At 28.3% G+C, this 20,936-nt stretch overlaps 1 protein-coding gene across 2 annotated transcripts in view; it reads left to right on the top strand.

The window, feature by feature from the left end:
- The first annotated feature begins 1,465 nt into the window (after nt 1–1,465).
- Nucleotides 1,466–20,936, top strand: part of LOC123295291 (kinesin-like protein KIF19) — a 50,132-nt gene continuing 30,661 nt past the window's right edge. For both annotated transcript variants that reach the window (XM_044876583.1, XM_044876582.1), the window contains exons 1-3: nt 1,466–1,570; nt 10,059–10,175; nt 14,691–14,888. In XM_044876583.1, coding sequence (XP_044732518.1) covers nt 1,502–1,570; nt 10,059–10,175; nt 14,691–14,888 — 384 coding nt within the window. In that variant the 5' untranslated portion in view covers nt 1,466–1,501. The remainder of the gene's footprint in view (nt 1,571–10,058; nt 10,176–14,690; nt 14,889–20,936) is intronic.

Genomic DNA, 20,936 nt, shown 5'->3' with positions numbered 1-20,936 from the left:
CCCAGGTTGATTGGTTTTGAGTTTGTTTTCTTTTTTGGAGACACTCAAAATTTCAAATTATTTGTTAATCGAATTACGTAATTATTCAAGGAAAATGGGTAGTTAATAAGAAATTAGCCTGTAGGAAATAAAATAACGCCTGTAACACATTCTTTTAATCGACGTTTGATTACATGTGTGGCCATCATTTTCCTTTCAATAATTATGTAATTCGTCCTATTAACGGCTATCCATACTGTCACAAATGGTTCGAAATTTTATTTCAGTATCTCCCAGTCTAGAACTAAACATGTACATTTTAAAAGTATCCCTATGAAATTTTTACCTAACGCATATGATTTTATTCTACGTAAATTACCGAAAAACATGCAATCATAAACCAATAAACTAACAGGATTACCGAAATATATTTCTATACTTACAACATATGTACCTATAAAACAAAAATGTATAGTTTTAGAACAGAGGTTGATTTCGGTTTTTCATTAATTACAACATAATTTTTTTTAAATTAGTTTTATTTTTATTTAAAAAAAATCATTAGAGAAAAAATTTTAATCCCCGTTGGAATTTTACATAAATTTACTAGGAATTCTAGAAATAAAACTCATGTACATATTATTTTGCCGTATTAAACTCTATAGTTTATTTGACAATCAATAAATCTGACATAGTTAGAGCTGCCCACACCTTGACTAATGAGTCACCTGAGGAAATCTTTGAACCCATCTGGACACCTTGCCAGTTCCTATTAAAAAAGAATTATAACAATCATTCTTTATTGTTCACATTTACATTTTTTCTACGTTTTATATGTATCGGGCTCTGTATAGCTAGTACAAACAAAAATAGATAGTTACTCCCACTAATTCGTCAACATGTTGGCGAGCATGCTCGCGAAAAAATCCGCCCATTTGTGGAAGCCCTAAAACAACTGAAAAGAAAGCTTTAACAAACTTGCAATGAATATTTTATTGTTAAAAATCAAAGGAAAATTCAATAAATACTTTAACAGCTAAAAATTTAATACACCCCTGTAAACAAACAACGAATTGAAGGCTGATATAGTATTATACACGCGAGAACTTTTATTTGTTCATAAAATAATATTAGTCTTCGTCTAACGTTCGAGTATCGTGGATATCGTTTATTATCGAATTCGAAGTTCATTTCAAATATACCTGTGCATTAGAAAACATAACGAAACGAAAAACTAAGCGGCTCATTGATTTTCTTTTATCCATCAATAAAATGTGACAAATTTTTATTTTATTTTATATTTTTTTTAATATATTTTTAAATAAATATGAATATTATTAGTTTAGTGTTTTTTGTATTTTAGAAAATATAAAAAATTAATACCTTAATTTATTGTTTTATAATGTAATTTTAATGTGAATAAATATAAAAAATAAAATATTTTGAGTTTTGAAAAATGACTGCTAGTGACAGAGGCATTGTTACAACTCGGGAACCCCCTAAAACAGCCGAAGAACGTTTGATGGTAGCGGTGCGTGTTCGACCACTTCAAGATGATACGCAACGCGTCCTCCATGTGCTTAATGAAAAGGTAGGTAATATGGGCATGATAAAATCTAAGTATATTATTTATAAATTAAAATTAAAGTATAAATTGTTTTTAAATCAATATTTTAAATTCTAAAATTTTTGTAATAGTACCTTCACAGAGGGGAAAAAGTTCCTTTTCGATGACAAAGACTACAAATTTTCTCATTTAATAATATTTTTGCTCAAATTTTTGTTTGTTTGAAAAATTAACTCGGGAGATTAACTTCCATTTTGGAAATTTACTCCTTTACAAAACGCACAATAATAAATGTTTTCCGCCGATCGTTTAGAACAAGATGTGACTAAACGTCTAAAAAATTCTACTTTCGCATTTAGACTCCATGGCACAAAAAGCGGGAGTTGTCATAACATCGCGAACCCTTAAATTTCCTATACGCAAAATGGAGTAGTAATGACAGTTTTACAAAAATAAGGAGTACAGAGAGTTAGGGCACAATGTAACGCGGGGTAGAATGGAATAACTACAATATTTGTACCTTATAAAAGAAAATTTCAGAACTAATTACACAGTTATTTAATTCAATTATTAACTTAACCAGACTTAATAATTTTGTGTAATTTGTTATGTAATTTTCTTTGAAGAAGGTACAAATACTACAGTGTTTCCATTATGTCCCGAGTTCTACTGGTCTTCAACTTCCCCTAATCTTGTTCTAAGCAATAGTTCTAAAACATTGTTGAAGAGACTTTTGGCCAACCTTGTACTCAACTGAATGCAGTATGTAAATTAATAATACTAGAGTTATCTTACTATAAAATAAGAAGAAGAATAAATGATTCTGGACATCAATATCTTCAGTTCATTATAAAACGTTTAAATTACAAGTAGTTGTAGTTGAATATCTACGCTTAAAATCGTAAAAGTTGTCTGCCTCCAAATACAGGATGTTTTTTTAGTTATTTGATAACTGATTTCAAAGCAAACGGTTCCTTTGTCATTAGTTTGGTTTGCCATTTCATAATGAACAGACTCACGCTAGCACAAGGCTTGAAAAAATAAATTTGAATTTTTTTAAATCTAATTAATGGTTCTGTTCGGCTACATGACCGAAATCGTATTCAACCATTAAAGGCATAAAATTATCTTTCCAATAAATTCAGTTTCATTGATATTAAAAATATTTTAATTTAGAGTTGTGAATCTCCAAAAAAAACAGCTTTTATTTTAAATTTATGGCATTTTTAATCATATCAGGATATTAGTTTTCTTTTATAATCTTTTGTCAGAAAAATTGATACGGAGTCGAGTTAATTTTTACTAGATTGATGTACTGTAATATGCACATCTTTTGATTTAGTTAGATTGAAGACATTTCAATTGAGCCCAGAATTCCACTCAATTCCATGATAAATTTATTTCAGACTTTTAGCAACTCAAACGAATGTGACGACTCAGCGATCGTTACCTCATTGAAATTGCCGGGATAATTTATATTATGTTACTTTTATTATGAAGACGAATTACACTTCATTTATTAAACAAGTGAAAAGAAACAATTGACTGAGTTAATTGTTGAAATACCATGCATAGTCAGTGTTGATTTCTTTATCACATAACACATACAAAAATGTATAGACAGTGTTGATGAGCAATCGTTTGTTTTATGACGTCACGTAAATAACAAAAGATATATACCTATATTAATACATACTATAAAATTTGCACATAATTAACGCCCTCGTGAGTAAACAGTGATGTTTACAAAAAAATGTTTCAAACAAAAGTTTTTTATTTTTTGATAAGGAACATTTTTTTACATTTAAACTTTTGTCCTATCTCTAACGGTTTACAAGATAAGTCCTACGGACCCAAGACCCAATTGACCTATGATGCTCATTTACGAACTTGACCTCACTTTTTACGTCCTGAGTACGCTGTAAAAATTTCAGCTCGATATCTTTTTTCGTTTTTGAGTTATCGTGTCCACAGACGGACGGACGGACGGACGGACAGCCGGAAATGGACTAATTAGGTGATTTTATGAACAGCTATGATAAAATTTTTTTCCTAGCATCATTATTTTTAAGCGTTACAAACTTGGGACTAAACTTAATATACTATGTATATTTCATATATGCATGGTATAAAAAGGCTCATTAATGTGATCTCGGAGACGAAACAATACAATTAAATATGTACACTTAGAAAAATCTAAGTATATTATTTAACCCTTCTGTCTTCAGATAAAAATGAGACGTTTGTCTAACAGTTTACTGACTAAATTATCGCCTGCTATTCGCTTATAACTTGAGCTTAACATGAAACTAGTGAATTATCTAGTATTATTCGTTGGAGCTTTTAGTTCGGAAAGTTTTGATAACAATTGATTACTCAGTAAACAAGTCAGTTTATTACAGGGAAAACAATTTTAAGAAGCCCGTTTTGGTTGCGGCTAAGAATGTTTCTAAGACTTAGAAAAAAATTGTATAAAATTTAAGATTTGAACATTTTTACATGTTAAAATATATGGTGGGAGCGCAAATAAGTACATAATATCACCAGATTTTTATAGAAATTAAATAAAACTTTAATTTAAACTGCAATACTTTTTTTTTTTACTTATGGTGTTAATTTTCTTTGCCCAACTCAGACATTATAATAAAAATTTAAGTGGTAAATTATTTAGACCATATAATTTAAACAAATGAACGACACACTTTCTAAGTAGAACGCCGTATTTATATTTTCTTTATTAATTGATTGATTGCACATTGATGAATCCTCAATATGTTTTCATTCAATTAAACTAGAAACAGCTGTTTTAACTGATATTTAGGTTAAATATTTGTTTAGAAAAATAGTTTAAAAAGAAAAAACTATTGCTTTTAAAACTGGTACAAGAAGTTAATAGTTTAAAAGTATAATATAGGTATTATTTCCTTTTAATAAAACACCATAATTAATACCTATTACAAAAAAGTCTTTTAAATATTATTATGAAAAAAAAGTATATGTTGTTCTTCTGACCTAGAAAGTGCATTTAAAAGAGATTAGTAATTAAAATCTCGATGAAATATAATGGGTTTTTCATTTAAAATGGTAGGTAGAACTTTAAACTTTAATAACTTATGTATGATATATGTTTTTTTTGAAGTGAAATCTTCTTTAGCCGCATTAAGCGATTTTATTACAATAGTTTTTTAGTACTTAGGGGGTATAAATTCTAGTTTGGTGATGAAAATAGGTTCAATGAAGTTAAGCAACAATGGGCCGAGCCAGTACTTGGATGGGAGAACACTTAATCACAATGTGGGCCGTTCCCTATTTATTATTTATAATAGTTTTTATATTATATATATATATAAAAATTTAGTCAATATTTTGCCTAAAGTCACAGCAAAGCTTGGTCGGGTTAAGCTAATATGTTAATAATTTCAATTTTCAAATTATGAAATTTAAATTATTCATAACATAATTAATTTTAAAATTCAAAAAAACACACTGGCAGTCCTCATTAATGGCTATCATTTTATTTTAAATCAAATTCGATTCTATATTATCGATATCATTATTTATGTTTATCTTTAAAGACACTCGATCAAAATTAACGTTTCGACGATGCTCTCATGTTTGATTTTACTGAACTGATTGAATTAAAATTTCCGAGCAAATGATATCTAAATAGTTCTATCATATCTATTGACAATATAAGCCAATGAATAGGGTACACGATAAGTAGCTCAAACTGAACACTAATTTTGCTAAAAAAAAGTTCAATAATTTTGTTAAACTTGTTGTTCAATATTGTATAACAACATGTAATGTTGTGTGATAATTTTATCATTTTATCAATTCAGTGTGAAAAGGTCATCAAAGCATCTATTTTATTTTCGGAAAGAATGTAATACTACCTATAATTTTTCTATCAAAATTTTCACTTAATTATCGAGCAACATATCTGAGAAACTTTTTTTTTTTATTTAATAAAGTTATTTAAGAAATTTAATCTTATATAAAATTCATTCATATAATTTAATCCTAATCTAATTATTATAATAATCTAATGAAAATCCATCGTTCATTATCTCAAAACACGGGAATGCATTGGATCAAGTTTGAGTGTTTAAAATGTTAGCAATCAAACAAATATTATCAATAAAAAAAAACTTTTAACAAAAAGAAAACCGACTTCAAAAGAAAAAATTTTCCAAAACAAATTAAAATGCACTAAAAAGTAAACAAATAATGATAATATAATGGAGTTAAAATTATTGTTATTTTTGGAGTCGGTGTCAGCCAACTAATGTAGCAAACTGTTCTGTCAGAGTTGTTTCCTTGGCTGCCACCGACTCCAAAAATAACAATAATTATAACTCCATTATATTATCATTATTTGTTTACTTTTTAGTGCATTTTAATTTGTTTTGGAAAATTTTTTTCTTTTGAAGTCGGTTTTCTTTTTGTTAAAAGTTTTTTTTTAATTTGTGATTTTTAATGAATCTGAAGTACACTAACTAATCTTTTCACTAAAAAAAGAATCATCGAAGTAATATTGAGTTATTCGTCCTCTTGTCGTGCATACTTAATGCAAATATAAGACTCTTATGATTTTCTCATGGATGCCGTTGTCAGAACTAGACCAAAATGAAATGGGACCAATCGGGAAGCACCAGCTTTCAAACAGATAAAGAATCATCAAAATCGGTTCACCCAGTCAAAAGTTCTGAGGTAACAAACATAAAAAAAAAAAAAATACAGTCGAATTGATAACCTTCTCCGTTTTTGTTTGAAGTCGGTTAAAAAATGAGAACTTGTTTCTTTTTTACATTTACATTTTTGATTCGATACATAATAATTCATTAAATATTTATTGCCAATTTTCTTTAATGTTTGTTTTCATTTTCCTTTCTAATAGCATAATTTATTTGTTGATTCAATAATTATGTAATGCATTTTGTTATTTTAATATTTCAATAATGCATTGTACGAACCGTTATTGGTAGAATTTGCAGTGGAAATTTTGTTCAAGCTATAAAATATTTTATGTACTTATATTGACCAATCTTAAAAGAAACAGCAGGTCAATAATTGGTTTTTTTCCATTTATACATTTGAACAGTATTATTGTAAATTACTATGGTTTCTTAGATTCTTTATCTTAGACTATATGTCGATCTATTTATTCAACTGAAACCTGCTGCTCAATTTCAGTCTGTTGTCGTAATTTCGTAGTTTTATTTTAAACTACACCGGTTGTTATATTTCAGAATGATTTTCCAAATAGAAGTCATATTGTACAAATATCTAAGTACATATAATGCATTTTTTTGTATGATTCATGCTGTTATACGCACATAAAATGCATTTAATTGTACGATGCTTCATATCATAACAATAATCTTCAAATTATTTGTTTTCCATAAAATTAGTACTTGCTAATTTTATAGGGAATTGATTTTCCCACCGACATTAACAAAATTCATATCACATTTTAATGCCAATGCTAGATATAATGTTACTTTTTTACGGAAGTCTATCGAGGTGCACCGTTTGGTTTTTTCCCGCTCAGATGTACCTTTATCCATATCAAGCATTGAAACAAAAAATATTAAAATTATTGAGACGTATCACTTAATGGCCAAATAAGAAAATACTTGTTACTTTGTTACAGCTCCGTTGGTAAAATGCAGCCGTGTAAAAACTATTTACAAGGCTGCATTTGTAATATACTGAAGCACTACCCCCCCACCCTTCGTAAATTATAATTATATTTTCAAATCATGGACCATGATTTGTAATCAGTTGCATTTTCACTTAGGTATTATATTTATTGCGTTTAGTAATTATAATTAAAAAGATTAATTCAGAATAAAATTAAATAAGTATAATTTATCTGCAATATGACGTGCAATTACGTTACTGGAATGTTATATAAGTGGTAAGATCTAGATTAAAGTTTATTATTATAAATATTGCATAGTTGGTACCCATACAAAAATGTGCACAAGTAAAACACAAATTTCCCATTCTTTGAATCCAAACGAAAATGGAATTAGGACGTTGGGAAATATTTTCCCAACCTTCTGCCATATTCCATACAGTTACAGGCCCATTTCGGAGCTTTTTCTAGAACGTTTCTCAACTTTTCCGAAAATAAATTCCTTGCTACTTGTAGAGTGATCTTTTTTAAGTCCACTAATAACCCTCATGAAATATTTCGCTTGGTTCATACCCTTCTTGAGCATTTGAGGCGGTAGTAACAATACTACTTTCGAGACTAGAAGCTGCACTCAATGGTTTGGCCTTTTTTTTTGTAACTTTCCTTAAGTTGAAATCATAAAATACTGTTTCTTAAAAGCATTGGTAAGATTATTCTGTGTTTGCGAGAAGTGTTCCTTGAGGATGAAGTAATGATTTTTCTAAACTCATTTTGCAAAAAGCTTTAAGTAGAGTCCTAACTTTTGTATCGCTTTGTATTTGAATCTAACATGATTAGATCGTATTTCATAAGATGTATTAAAACAAATTTTAATATTTTATTGTGATTATACTTCCTAGCCCATTGTCCATGGTTTTACCATACGTTTAGTAAAATCACTACTCGTCTAATTTTTATATTCACAACTCTGTATTATATCCATATATTTTAATATAGAGGAGAGTGACCATTATTGTACTTTTTCGGATTTAGTATTAGTTTTTTTAAATCTAAAGATAGATTGATTTGTCTATATAAAAAATTTAATTATAACAAATTATTTTTAATACTAGCATGATACTCGCTCGCTTTGCTGCCTTATAGTCTTTACCACCCTTGCTCTGACTTATCCAATTCTGTATTAGTACCATTTCAAAAATATAGTATAATTATGTATGTCATTCAGAACAGCAAAATTTTTCGACGTATTAATTTTTGTCAATAACCGTAATGTATAATTATAATTTTTTGTCTGGAATACCGTTTTATCATTTAGTTTAAGAATTGATAATCAGATTTCGAACAGAAACCACTATCTATGAGAAACCATCCGGTATGAATTAGGCACCGGTACGCAATAGACAACTCTCCCCTTATATTAAATATATAAACACCTACAAATAATATAAAATAATGTATGTTTGCTTGCATGCAACGCCATTGGTATCGACTAAAGGAAATTACTATTTTATGTAAATTTCTAGTTAGAATTTATGGAGATCACTTTTTATAAACATAAAATATTATTTTTTAACATTTAACACATAAATGAAATAAAAATAATAGTAAAAATTTGTGTAATTTTAAATCACAAGGGCTTTTTCATGGACAGGGATTTTTTTAAATATGTAAAAACATCTGAAATTTTAATAAAAATTATTCGGTTGTAATATTTGATATAAATCTATATAAAATATTTAAAAATTATTTACAAATAATTTAATTACGAATTAAATAAATTTTATTGGTGGTCAAACGATTTGTGTTGAGGTCATTACAAAAATAATATTTTCATGCTTTTTAGTAATATTTTTAAATTAAAAAGCTTTATATCGTCAACTAAGGTTATTCGGCTACATTAAGTTATTCGAATTGTAGAAGTTCTTAATACATAACACTTTCAATTGTATAAAAAAAGTTGTATAATAGAGAATGTTCATGTATTTTTTAATATTTTTAATTTATTGTTTACACCGTTATAACATAGTAAAAAATATAAATACTGTTTAAAAATGTTCTTCGGATCGTTCTGATCAAAAGCTCTCATGGCCACACAATTTTTACGGGTAGTTTACGAGCTAAAGGATATCAAAGCTACACAAACATTTATAGTAATATTGCTCCAAATTTCTCGTTAAGAAATTTTGTGATCATAAGAGCTTTTGATCAGAACGATCTGAAGAACATTTTGGGGCGATTTGAAAAAGTTTCACAAAAAGTCATTTTCTTATCGTTTGTTCCCGATAAACCTTAAATAAAATAATTGAAAGTTAACTGTTACGTATAATTTAAAACTACATGTATTCGCTTTGCAAAATGTCAATTTTGAAAATTCCGAGCGTAAGCACCATTTCGCCTTTTCAGATGCACCCATCGAATTACATGCATCAAAACTGTAAAATATTATTCAAAGAAAGGTTTAAAATCAAATTTGTAAAAAAATGTGTATAGCACTATGCACTCGAACGATAAATGTGCTCACTTCTTTGAGGTTTCTAGCTCCGCTCTCATGTGTAATTAAGAAGTGATGTACTCGTTACATAATATAGTAATAATCTGTACTAATAATGAAAATTTTCTCTGATAGTCCATCTTAGGTACATATATTATGATTGACATCCTAATTAAATATTTATTTAAAATAGAACATACCTATGCAATGTTTTTAACAAACTACTAAAGCAAATAAAACATATTAAAATAAATATTTACTTAAAAAAATAAAAAAAATAAAATAATTGTATATAATTATAAAATAAATTATCATATGAGAAACATTATTTAATATTTGTAGCAAACTATTTTATATTGTTTTATTATTCATTGCAGACTGTTATGTTTGAAGAAGATGGCGATAAGAACGATGTATTACGACAAAAACGTGGTGGAGGTGATCGTCAATTTACATATGATGTGGTATTTAATGAAGATGCAACAACAGATCAGGTGTGTATCATTAATGCAATGGTTCTTTTATATTTCGATGCGTAAGTATTGAGCTTCGAAACTTCGCCCATTGCTCATGGAGGAAATATCTTTGGTCGCAGGGGAAATAACAACCGTGTCAACGAAGGTTCTTGGGAACCAAAACTGACCTCTTTTTGTTTAAGCATTGAATGAAATCCTTTCAAGATTTGGTGCCAAATGTGTGCTAAAGCTTACTATTCGATTTTCTCTCGAGCAGTGGCGGATATAAGGAAAAAGTCCAAATCTATAAAGGGTTCTATTTTAGTCTTTGTTCATCACCAGGTGCCCCCTAGTCTTGCCTTTTATACAAATTCTTAAGTCTCAAGCCTGGATGCAGTTTAAAAAAATTTATTTTATCTTTTTAACGATATCAAAAAATTTTCAGATGATATCCAAACTTCGAATAATTCAGATCTGGTTGATTCAAATTAAATTTTGAAATAAATATAAGCTAAAAGTCCCGATTTGACAACGATGCACGATAACTTCCAATTTTAAATAATCAAAGTCACTACAAAAGCCGTAGCGGATTTAAGGAAAATGGCCAAGTGGTCTCTGATCTATAAATAAAGACGATTTTTTTTAGTCTTCGTTACTGAACTTGGGCCCCTTGTGGCCCAACTATTTCTAGGACCCAGTGTTAAATTTGATACTGAAAACTAGGTAACTTTCTTAGAAAATCTTTCTGAATTTCACTTTTTTTCATTATTTTCACAAATTATTAATTTTATTAGTTTCTTAACAAGCTATTTTATGATTGGCTCAAGGCTCAATCATAAAATAAGGCTTTGAAAAATTCATACAATATTTGAAATCTTAGTAGTAGGTGGTTTAAGTTTTCAAACCATAATCAATATGAAATTGAACTTGTGTATTTAACAAATCAATGTCAAACGTCCAAGATAAAATAAAATATTCTAAATTCGTGAAAGGTTAAACTAAATAAGTCCTTCTGTGTAGGTACTCTTCGACGTTTGGCATTTCAAATAAATTTTTTACTAAATAGTCATAGACCTTAATTTATCAGTATCACAGCAAGGTCAGGAATAACTAATGTCATATTTAAGCAACCACAAAAGTAATGCTAAAAGTCATCTATCCAATCGCGGACTCTGTTCTTCAATTGACAATCAATAGAAGCATATTTTATATGTTTACGATTCTATACATGGTCATAAACAATAGTAACCAAATTTTTAGCTCGAAAAATGGGTCGGGAATCTCATCTAAACGCTCATATCAATCGTTGGGCTTCTTTTAAAATAAGTTTCTAGACTAGTCCGATAGTTTTCAATCACTGCAAAATAGAACGGTTTATTGGTTGTTTTTCTTCTTTTTTTTTTGGAGCTGACCGTCGTTTAAATAAAAAAATTGATCAATGGCTTCTGGATCTGTACAAACTTTAATAAAAAATCCAGCTCTTTTTAAAATCTGTTTCAAATTGAAGTTAAAGTGATAAACTATTTAGCGAATACTTTCAGTTTTATAAATTGATATAAATGGCGATCAAATTTGAGAAACATATGATTCAAAATAACAGTGAATGAGAATTATCAAACTTTTTATGGACCTTTGAAGGAATCCCAGCAATTGATGTGAGTTGCAACAGGATTCGAGTCTCGACCCATTTTTCGGGATAGTGGCTGATACATTTAATGTAAAAAATATACTAAAATGAATGACTAAACTTTTTAATAAAATGATGAAAATAGTCAAATCGTAATTCATTTAACAGGTTTTTTATTTGACAAACCTTGAATGTTTCCAAGTTTTATAGTACATTTACTATTTCTTTTAACAAACTGACTACACATAAAATCCATTTACTACGATCATAAATAAACAATTTTATCCAGACGAAGTATATGAAAATATATGTCATAAAAAAATTTCATTAAATTAAACCATTAACTTTTGAACCGAAAAATACAGATAAATTTAGTGACACATTTAACTTTTATAACAAAAATAGCGTTTAGCCTACTTCAAAACTGATAATTAATGACGCGTCCTCGAAACAGGGTACCTATAATGTGATAAAGTAATAAACCTCTAACCTAAAGGCAGAGCTATCTTTTGGTGGTATGATCACCGTTATAAAAATCTAATTTAAACTGAGCTATCTCTTAATGTTATGTTATTAATAATCCCTTAAAATTAATTTAAGCTGAGGCCACCAGTTTTCATTCTTAACAAGGTGAAAGATTTCGGCACCCAGTTTTTTCTTTTGTTATAAAAAGACCTTGAACATAATTTGTAAACAAAAACAATGATGTGCTCTATAACCGAAAAAAATATTTTTTCACAAATTCCCAGATCCCGTTGGTGCAAATTTATTAGGCCTGCTACCCTTTTTTACTTTATTATCTTCCCCATGTGAAATAATCGGATCATCGTTAATTTAATAAATCCTTGATAATCTCCCGACCCATTTAAAGATCAGGAATAATATGAGACATTCCTTTTTTTAAATGAAAATTTTTCATCATAACTGTTTTGAAATATGAAATATTTAACATAATCTTCTGCGAAAAAAAACTACATTGCTTTCGAATTTCGAAAACGCTTATTCCTTCTGTTGACGAATCCTTCTGTTGTAATCCTAGAGTTTTCAAACTTCGTGCTGAACTTTTACGCGTACTTTAATCAGATGAGGTCAGAATTTTACAAATTTGTGACACGGAATTCTTTTTCAATTCTTCTCTTTCTGACTTACTTTGAATAAAAGCCTTCAACAGCGGCATAAAAATGGCATTACTTCGAAAGATAAAAGCAATGGCATAACACAAAATCACAATAAAGAAAAAACTTCACATAAATATTAAAGTGATTCATGGTTTTTTTTAAATTTTTGTAATATTGCGTTGCCTTACCTCAAAATAAACTCAAAAACCATTCTAAGTGTTAATGCTATAACGTTACATTTAAATGATATTGAATGTTATAGTTATAACATTTAGAAAGGTAAAATACGTGCATTTTTTGTGATAACAAAGTGTGTCTAGGTACTTAATTAGAATTACAATATATGCAGCCATTTTTATGATGTTAATAGAACCTATCAAATTTCATCGATACTGTGAATTAAGAAAATCTCAGTACAAATTTTCAACTGATGGTATGCGATAAAACATGGTAAAGCACAGGTAACCATTTTAGTATACCATTTACTGAAATTTTCGAGACTTTGTTGAGTGTTAATTGTTTTATTATATGATTTTGATGTCAATCCTATTTTTGTTTCTGAACAGTCTATAATAAAAATAACAATAATTTGAATTCAATTTCAAATAATATAACATACTTATAATATATTACCTTTAAATTAATTATATTAAATATTATTATAATTTTATAAATAATTATTGATTTAAATTAGAAAATAGTTAATGGTTTTTTATGTCCATTTGACCCAAATTAAAATTTGAAGGATAATAATAGAAGTTGCATGTTTTATGTTTCATTTTTTAAACAAGAAAACATTTTAATCGAATAATTTTCGAAATTTTTTCGTTGTTTTCATCAAAGTTATTTTGATTAATTATTTTTAATAAGGCAATCAGTTTCATGTAAACAAGTTCTTGCTTATAGGTAATAATTTTCATAACTAATAGGTATAATACAATAAAAAAACCTATTATTATTCTTACGAAAAAATTGTTTGCTGGGTGTATTGACTTGTAGTTTTTTGCATTGGCTTCAGAAAATTACCCTTAAAAAAATCTAAATGGTTTAAAGCAGGAATTTTTGTTTTAACCCCGGCGCCATTGGGGTGAAAGGGGCTTAAATAGAAAAGTAAATCAGATAACTTTTAAAAGATTTAAAAAAGGTCAAAATGCTAAAGTAACCCGAAGGGTATTCAAAGGTATAACATCAGGATTTCAACAAATGGTAGATAAAGCTATAATAATGGCGATTTTTAATAGGCAGGAAAGCGTTTTTTTCTAGATATAGATTTAGAAAAAATGATACTATCGTGAATATTGCCAAAACGATTGGGTAGAAAAAGACAACATTATCACACAATGGCTCAAGCATAGATAATAAATATTTATATTATAATTAGTTGTCTATGGGCTCAAGCATGGGCCATTGTCTGTATAACTTTATTGTATTTGCGAAAAAGACTGTAGCGCTAGAAATAATTTCTCGAAACGGAGTTATGGCAAATCGATATCTCGGCCCCTAGTTTTCGCATTTTATCTTCAGAAGCCTTATATCATGAAGGATTTTACAGATTCAGGTATTTTGGCATTATTTAGAAAAAAAATCCCTTTTCTTCCTAAAATATAGCTCCATACCTAAAAAGGACGCTTTACCGACTATGTGTATATAAAAAAATAGTCGTTATTTACCGTTATCTACCAATTGATGAAGTCATGTTGTTATAACTTGGACCACCCTGTACTATAGAAGACGTCAATATATGCACAATGTTTATCGCAAGACCATGTTTTACAAAAGGCCTCTAAAATTTTATGCTTTTTTTTAAAGGTTTACGAAGTAACAACAAGTGGATTAGTTAAAGATGTTTTAATGGGCTATAATGCAACAGTTTTTGCATATGGAGCAACAGGAGCTGGTAAAACGCATACAATGGTTGGTGATAACATAAATCCGGGTATTATGGCACGTGCAATTAATGATTTATTTAATGCTGTGGCTGATAGTGAACATCCTGAACAATTTAATGTAAGATTTTATCACTATAATTAATTTTACATGTCATCTTCTTATCACTTAAACAAAACTTTTTAAAACTTAATTGAAGAGGATTATAAAAAAGCTCTTATTATTTCGATGCAATCTATCAAATTTAACTTATTCAAAAGAAATATAAAATAGATTTAAAAAAAAAAATAATTGAAATTTTTATACCAATTAAAAGTTGATAATTTGGCGCCAAATAATACCAGATATTTTATGCTTAGACTTTAAATTTTTGATAATTGAAGAGTTAAATTTTACGTGGTACTTAATGATCATAATTATATTAATTTTTAGCGCACATACATTAAAATCAATAGACTACACCATTTGAAGCTACCTTCAAATTTTCAACTCTCTATTTTTTTAAGAAAATGAAAACAGAGAAAACAAAGATATCTCAAAGAAAAGTTTTTATAAAAGGAACATTTTTAATATTTAAATTTTTGTTCTATCTGTTACGGTATAAAAGATAGGTCCTACCGTCTCATAACCCAATTGGCCTATACTGCTGGTTTACAAACTCAGAGTCACTTCTTACAAATGGACGGACTAATGAAAATATACTAATTATAGGTGACTTGAACACCTATACCAAAATTTTGACTATAATATCAATATTTCTAATTGTAAAAAATTTGGAACAAAACTTAATTTACTCTGATATATTTCATTTTTAACCTCCGAACTAAAAAAAAGGGTGGTATAAGTTTGACCGCTATGTGTGTGTTTGTGTGTCTGTCTGTGGCATTGTAGCCCCTAAACGGAAGAACCGATTTTGATTTTTTAGGTTTTGTTTGATAGGTATTTTAATGGAGAGTGTTCTTAGCTATATTTAAAGTGCAAATTTAGGATTCCGTAGCCGAAAAATTTGTTGGGAGTTTTTTAAATTTTGTAAATTTGTCTTGTTATACATGTATAGGGTATACAAATCTTTATACTTATAAAATTAATTATATTTGTGAACATTTTATTGAGATAAAAAATTTGCATGATTCCATAGATCTTGGAATTTTAAGCACTTTAGGTTTGACACTACTCTCTTTTCTCAATATATTTTGCATTAAATTAATTCAAATAAAAAAAAAAAATTCCACGTAATTTAATAAAAACTAATTACAAGATGGATTTTTTTATTTCACCTACTTATAAAGTAAATAGCATATAAAAGTTTAGTGAACTTCGAAATAAATGACGTACAATTAGCAAAGTCATACATAAAAAATTAGTGTATGAAACAAGGTTGTCTAAATATAATTATTATAATTATTTTTTTAATAAAATTTCAATGAACTTCTTCAATTACGAATACCTTATGTTGAATTTTCTTATAATAATATTTTTTCACTTATCGGTGTAAGAGTGGTCAGGAATATAATCGTGACGTTAAAATTAAGTATAAAGAACAAATGTTTGGTCATATATAAGGTCATATGAACATGCAAAATCATGAAAATATTTTCGTATTTTAATTTAGTAGGTATTCGAGGTCGTATGCGGCATTGTATCACGGTATTGCGTAAAATGTTAGCAAAGGTCAAAAGAAATATGTTTTCATTGTGTTATTGCTTTGAGATGTTAGTGGTACGAGGCACGAAATGTTTAAGAGTCTACGAGGCAGAAAGATGTTTAAAGAGATGAAAAAATTATTTTTTTTAAATTAAAAATTTAAAAAACCGGACTGTTCCGCATGAAGATCAGGAACTGTAACCACATGATCATGGCCTGGTGGGCGAAAATTCTTCCAATGTAATATTTCCGATTGTCGAAACTCTGCTGTATTTACACCCATGGCCCAATATAAGGGGGGCGAGTGGGGCAACCGCCCGGAGCGGCAAAAGTGTGGGGCGGCAATCCTTAAAATATTATATACACTAATCTCGATAATCGGGACTTAATAAGAGCAAAGCTATACCGAAAACTGGGATTGTATGGAAAAGTTCATTATAATTTATAAATAAAATAAAACACTGAAAAAACACCAAGGGAATCTATGTATTTAAGCGAAACTGTACATATAAGACATATATATACCCTGTATACCTACAGGATGCTTTCTTAAGATCACATATGCTTGAAACTCGAAAAATAAGTTTTATCGATAAAAAAGCTTAAAGCAAAAAATGTTGGATGTGTAGGCGACATTTTACGCAAACATTAAACTTGAACTATGTTTTCAAGCTCAATCTACTCCATAACTATAGTAATCGATAAATGAACACTTTAAATTAGAAAGTTGTTAAAAGTAACATTTTTTGTTCGACACATTTTTCCTTAAATCGTACAGTTTGAGCAAAAATTATTTCGTATAGTTGTTTCTGCTAAATTTAGGCACTCTTTGAAAAAAAATTTCCAATAAACCTAATAAGAGTGGTTTGTTTTTTCTACAAAGACTATTTGAGTGCAAACAGCATGAACAAACGCAGCTAGATTTTTGATATAAATTACTGCCTAAACTACAGGGTTTACAAAAAAATGTTTCAAACAAAAAATATTGGCGTATTTATAAAGAACAACTTTCTAATTTAAAGCGTTCATCTAATGTTTATCAGTTATGAATCATAGTGAGGTTTTAATAGAACCTGAAAACTAATATCGAATTCGATACTACTAATATATTTCGTTTGAAGCATTTTCTTCAATTAAATTTATTTATCTAGCTTCAAGTATATGTAAACTTAAAAAATACACCCTGTATATGGTATGAGTGTAAAGGACGTCAAATATTATTTTTCTCCGAGCGGATAAATAGCAAGATCAGGCCCTGTATTTACCTATTATACTTTATCAAGGTTTGGACATCATTATTTTACAAAAATTCATCAATTATTTTCTTTGCATGATTATTGATTGCTATTTCCACATTCAATGTCATTATGTACTTTCAAATTTCACTGTATGGTACGGAACTCTAACTAACCCTAATTCTTTATCGTTCAACCCCCACAAAAAATAAAAATAAATGATAAATTGCATTTAAAAAGACTAATTAAAATTCAATTGTCTTTAATAATAAAATAATCTAAGTACTTAAAATTACAAATACCTAATGTTGTATGTATATTATATTATGAGTCAAGGAGCTGACATACATTATTACGCAAAAAATTTTAGCCGCCCAATAGCTGGTAATAATTCATTTGTTTGTTCTACACATGGCGAATGGGTCTAATCTCCTAACTAGGTATTATTAAGGACCAAATAAATATTTAACCAAAATGTCCAAGACAAGAATTTTTACATAAAAATACTCGCCAGTTCCTTTTCTATTGAATTTTTTGTTATTTATAAAATCAATATATTAATTTTATTAAAACCATATACAATCGTATAGAATATTTTAATTATTAAAGTTCATCTAAATGATATTTTAATAGAATATCGCTTAGGGTAAGATTGTATATTTTAGGGTCAATGCAACATTATTCAGTTTCTTGAAGGATATTTCTATCTATGAGACACAGTCAGATTGCATATATATTAAATAATATAATAAATATTATAATATATAATTTAAAATATAATAGATAATTTATAATGCAATACATAATATAATATACATATATTTAACATATAACGCCCTAAAATCAATATTTTTAGTGCAAAAAAAAATGGATTTTATTATGCCATATTTAAATTTAAATTTTAAACATATCGTTAAATGTTGAAGAGGCAAAGTTTGAATCGTCACATCTTTCTTGGATCAGTGATTATAGTTATAAATACTCCTATAAACGGCGATTGCTTTCAGAAGCAAAGTTTCGCTACAAGAACAAAATATTTTTTATCGATGCTTGATTATGAGCTAAATAAAGAAGCACAAGTCTGTAATTTGACCAATATTTTTATACATGTATATATGAAATATACATAATATATTAAGTTTAGTCCCAAATTTGTAACGCTTAAAAATAATGATGCTAGGAAAAAAATTTTGTCATAGGTGTTCATAAAATCACCTAATTAGTCCATTTCCGGTTGTCCGTCCGTCCGTCCGTCCGTCTGTGGACACGATAACTCAAAAACGAAAAAAGATATCGAGCTGAAATTTTTACAGCGTACTCAGGACGTAAAAAGTGAGGCTAAGTTCGTAAATGAGCATCATAGGTTAATTGGGTCTTGGGTCCGTAGGACCTATCTTGTAAACCGTTAGAGATAGAACAAAAGTTTAAATGTAAGAAATGTTCCTTATCAAAAATTAAACAACTTTTGTTTGAAACATTTTTTCGTAAATATCACTGTTTACCCGAGGGCGCCAATTAGGCGGAAATTTTATAATATGTACTATACTTGATTATCAGTTATGTATGTGTCACATGTTTGTATGTGTAATGTGATAAAGAAATCAACACTGACTATGCATGGTATTTCAACAATTAACTCAGTCAATTGTTTGTTTTCACTTGTTTAATTTTAATTTTCTTTTCTTTTTTTATAAAATTTATGACTAACATATAAGCTATAGACTTTTTTCAGTAGTTAAACAAAATAAAATCTTTTACCCTCCCCCCTTCTGGACCAAACGTCCTCCAAGTCATTTTTAATTGAAGAATAAAATTTCTGTACAAGGTATAATAAAAAAAATTTTAATTGGTTTTTTTCAACTTTAATAATTTAAAAATTTCCAGTTCTTAATATCAACAGAAAAATTTCAAGTTTTAGTTTTCTTTTAATTTCTAAGTGACGCTTGTCTCAGCCTGTTAGAACATCTTGATGGTATTATGCAACGGTTGGTACAAATCCAAGATAAATATATTAGTAACACATGAGTTAGTGGCGCAAAAGTTCTATTTGTTAATAAACAATAAATTTTTAATTCAATTCATTGAATTAAATTAATTCAATGAAACGATTAGGTAATGTTAAAGTTCACTTAAACGATTAGTATAATTAGGCAACTTGTATGACTTAAATGTTAAAAGTTTGTTAAATAATCGAAAACTACTATACATGTATATCGTATACATAATTCAAGTTACCTATTTATTAATTTTGTAAGTCAACTTTAACATTAACCGTTTCATTGAATTAACAATTTATTGTTTATTAACATATAGAAACATTTGGGCCACTAACTCATGTGTTACTAACGATATTTCACACCTAAGAAACACATTTCATGAGGTTTTAACAAAATGCGAGCGGTTTCGTTCATTTTCCTTTATTTGTAACATCTTTAACTGTACTAAAACTAATAATTATGTCTACAATGTAATCTTATAATTAAGTAGTTTGAAAAGATGTATATGTTCCAATTGTCTCCGTGGTAGCTCAGTTCGTTAAGGCGTAACCAATTCCGTCCGCGGTATGCCCAGGGTAACGGGTTGGATTCCCGCCGTCGCAATAAAAATTAACTTAATTTATAGTTGTGATGGGTTGGTGAGGTGCATGATACGATGAAGGAGGTGCACTAAACCTCTGAAATTGAGGAGCTGATAAATGATATTATCAGCGGAAAAGGTGGAAAAACACATAGCCTATAGCCTAAATGTGTCCTTTGTGGACAGCCAATATAACCTAACCTGACCATATGTACCATTTCTCTTGATACCAATTCTTAAGTCGAATGTTAAAAAACACTTTTCAATATAAGCCTATAAAATTCGTACTTCTTAATAGGTCGTAACATGACTTGCTAGCATAAAATATTTAATTAAGAATTTATTATTAAATGACTAATTATTTTTTGTTTAATCACTAATGAGTTTTTAATATGTTTACTTATATTATAAATTTAACATAAAATTAAGTACAAAAAACTATTCGATAATCTAAATTTATATTCGACATCGAAAATATGGTGAATATTAATTATGTATTAGTTGTTGACAAGTAGTTACTTGTATCGTATATACGTACTAAATAATTATTTTTAAAGACAAACAAAAAGTTCATTGAAATATTAGCAGGACCGGAGTGAAGACGTAGCAGTACTTTTTTTTCTTCTTCCTTTTTGAAAGACAAAATAGATTCGAAAAGACAACAAAACACAATGATCTATCGTAAAACCTCTTAAGAAAAAGCAAAAAAAGT

The sequence above is a fragment of the Chrysoperla carnea genome, chromosome 3 (assembly GCF_905475395.1).
Source record: "Chrysoperla carnea chromosome 3, inChrCarn1.1, whole genome shotgun sequence".
Taxonomy (NCBI): domain Eukaryota; kingdom Metazoa; phylum Arthropoda; class Insecta; order Neuroptera; family Chrysopidae; genus Chrysoperla; species Chrysoperla carnea.
This window is presented reverse-complemented; position numbering and strand designations above follow the sequence as displayed.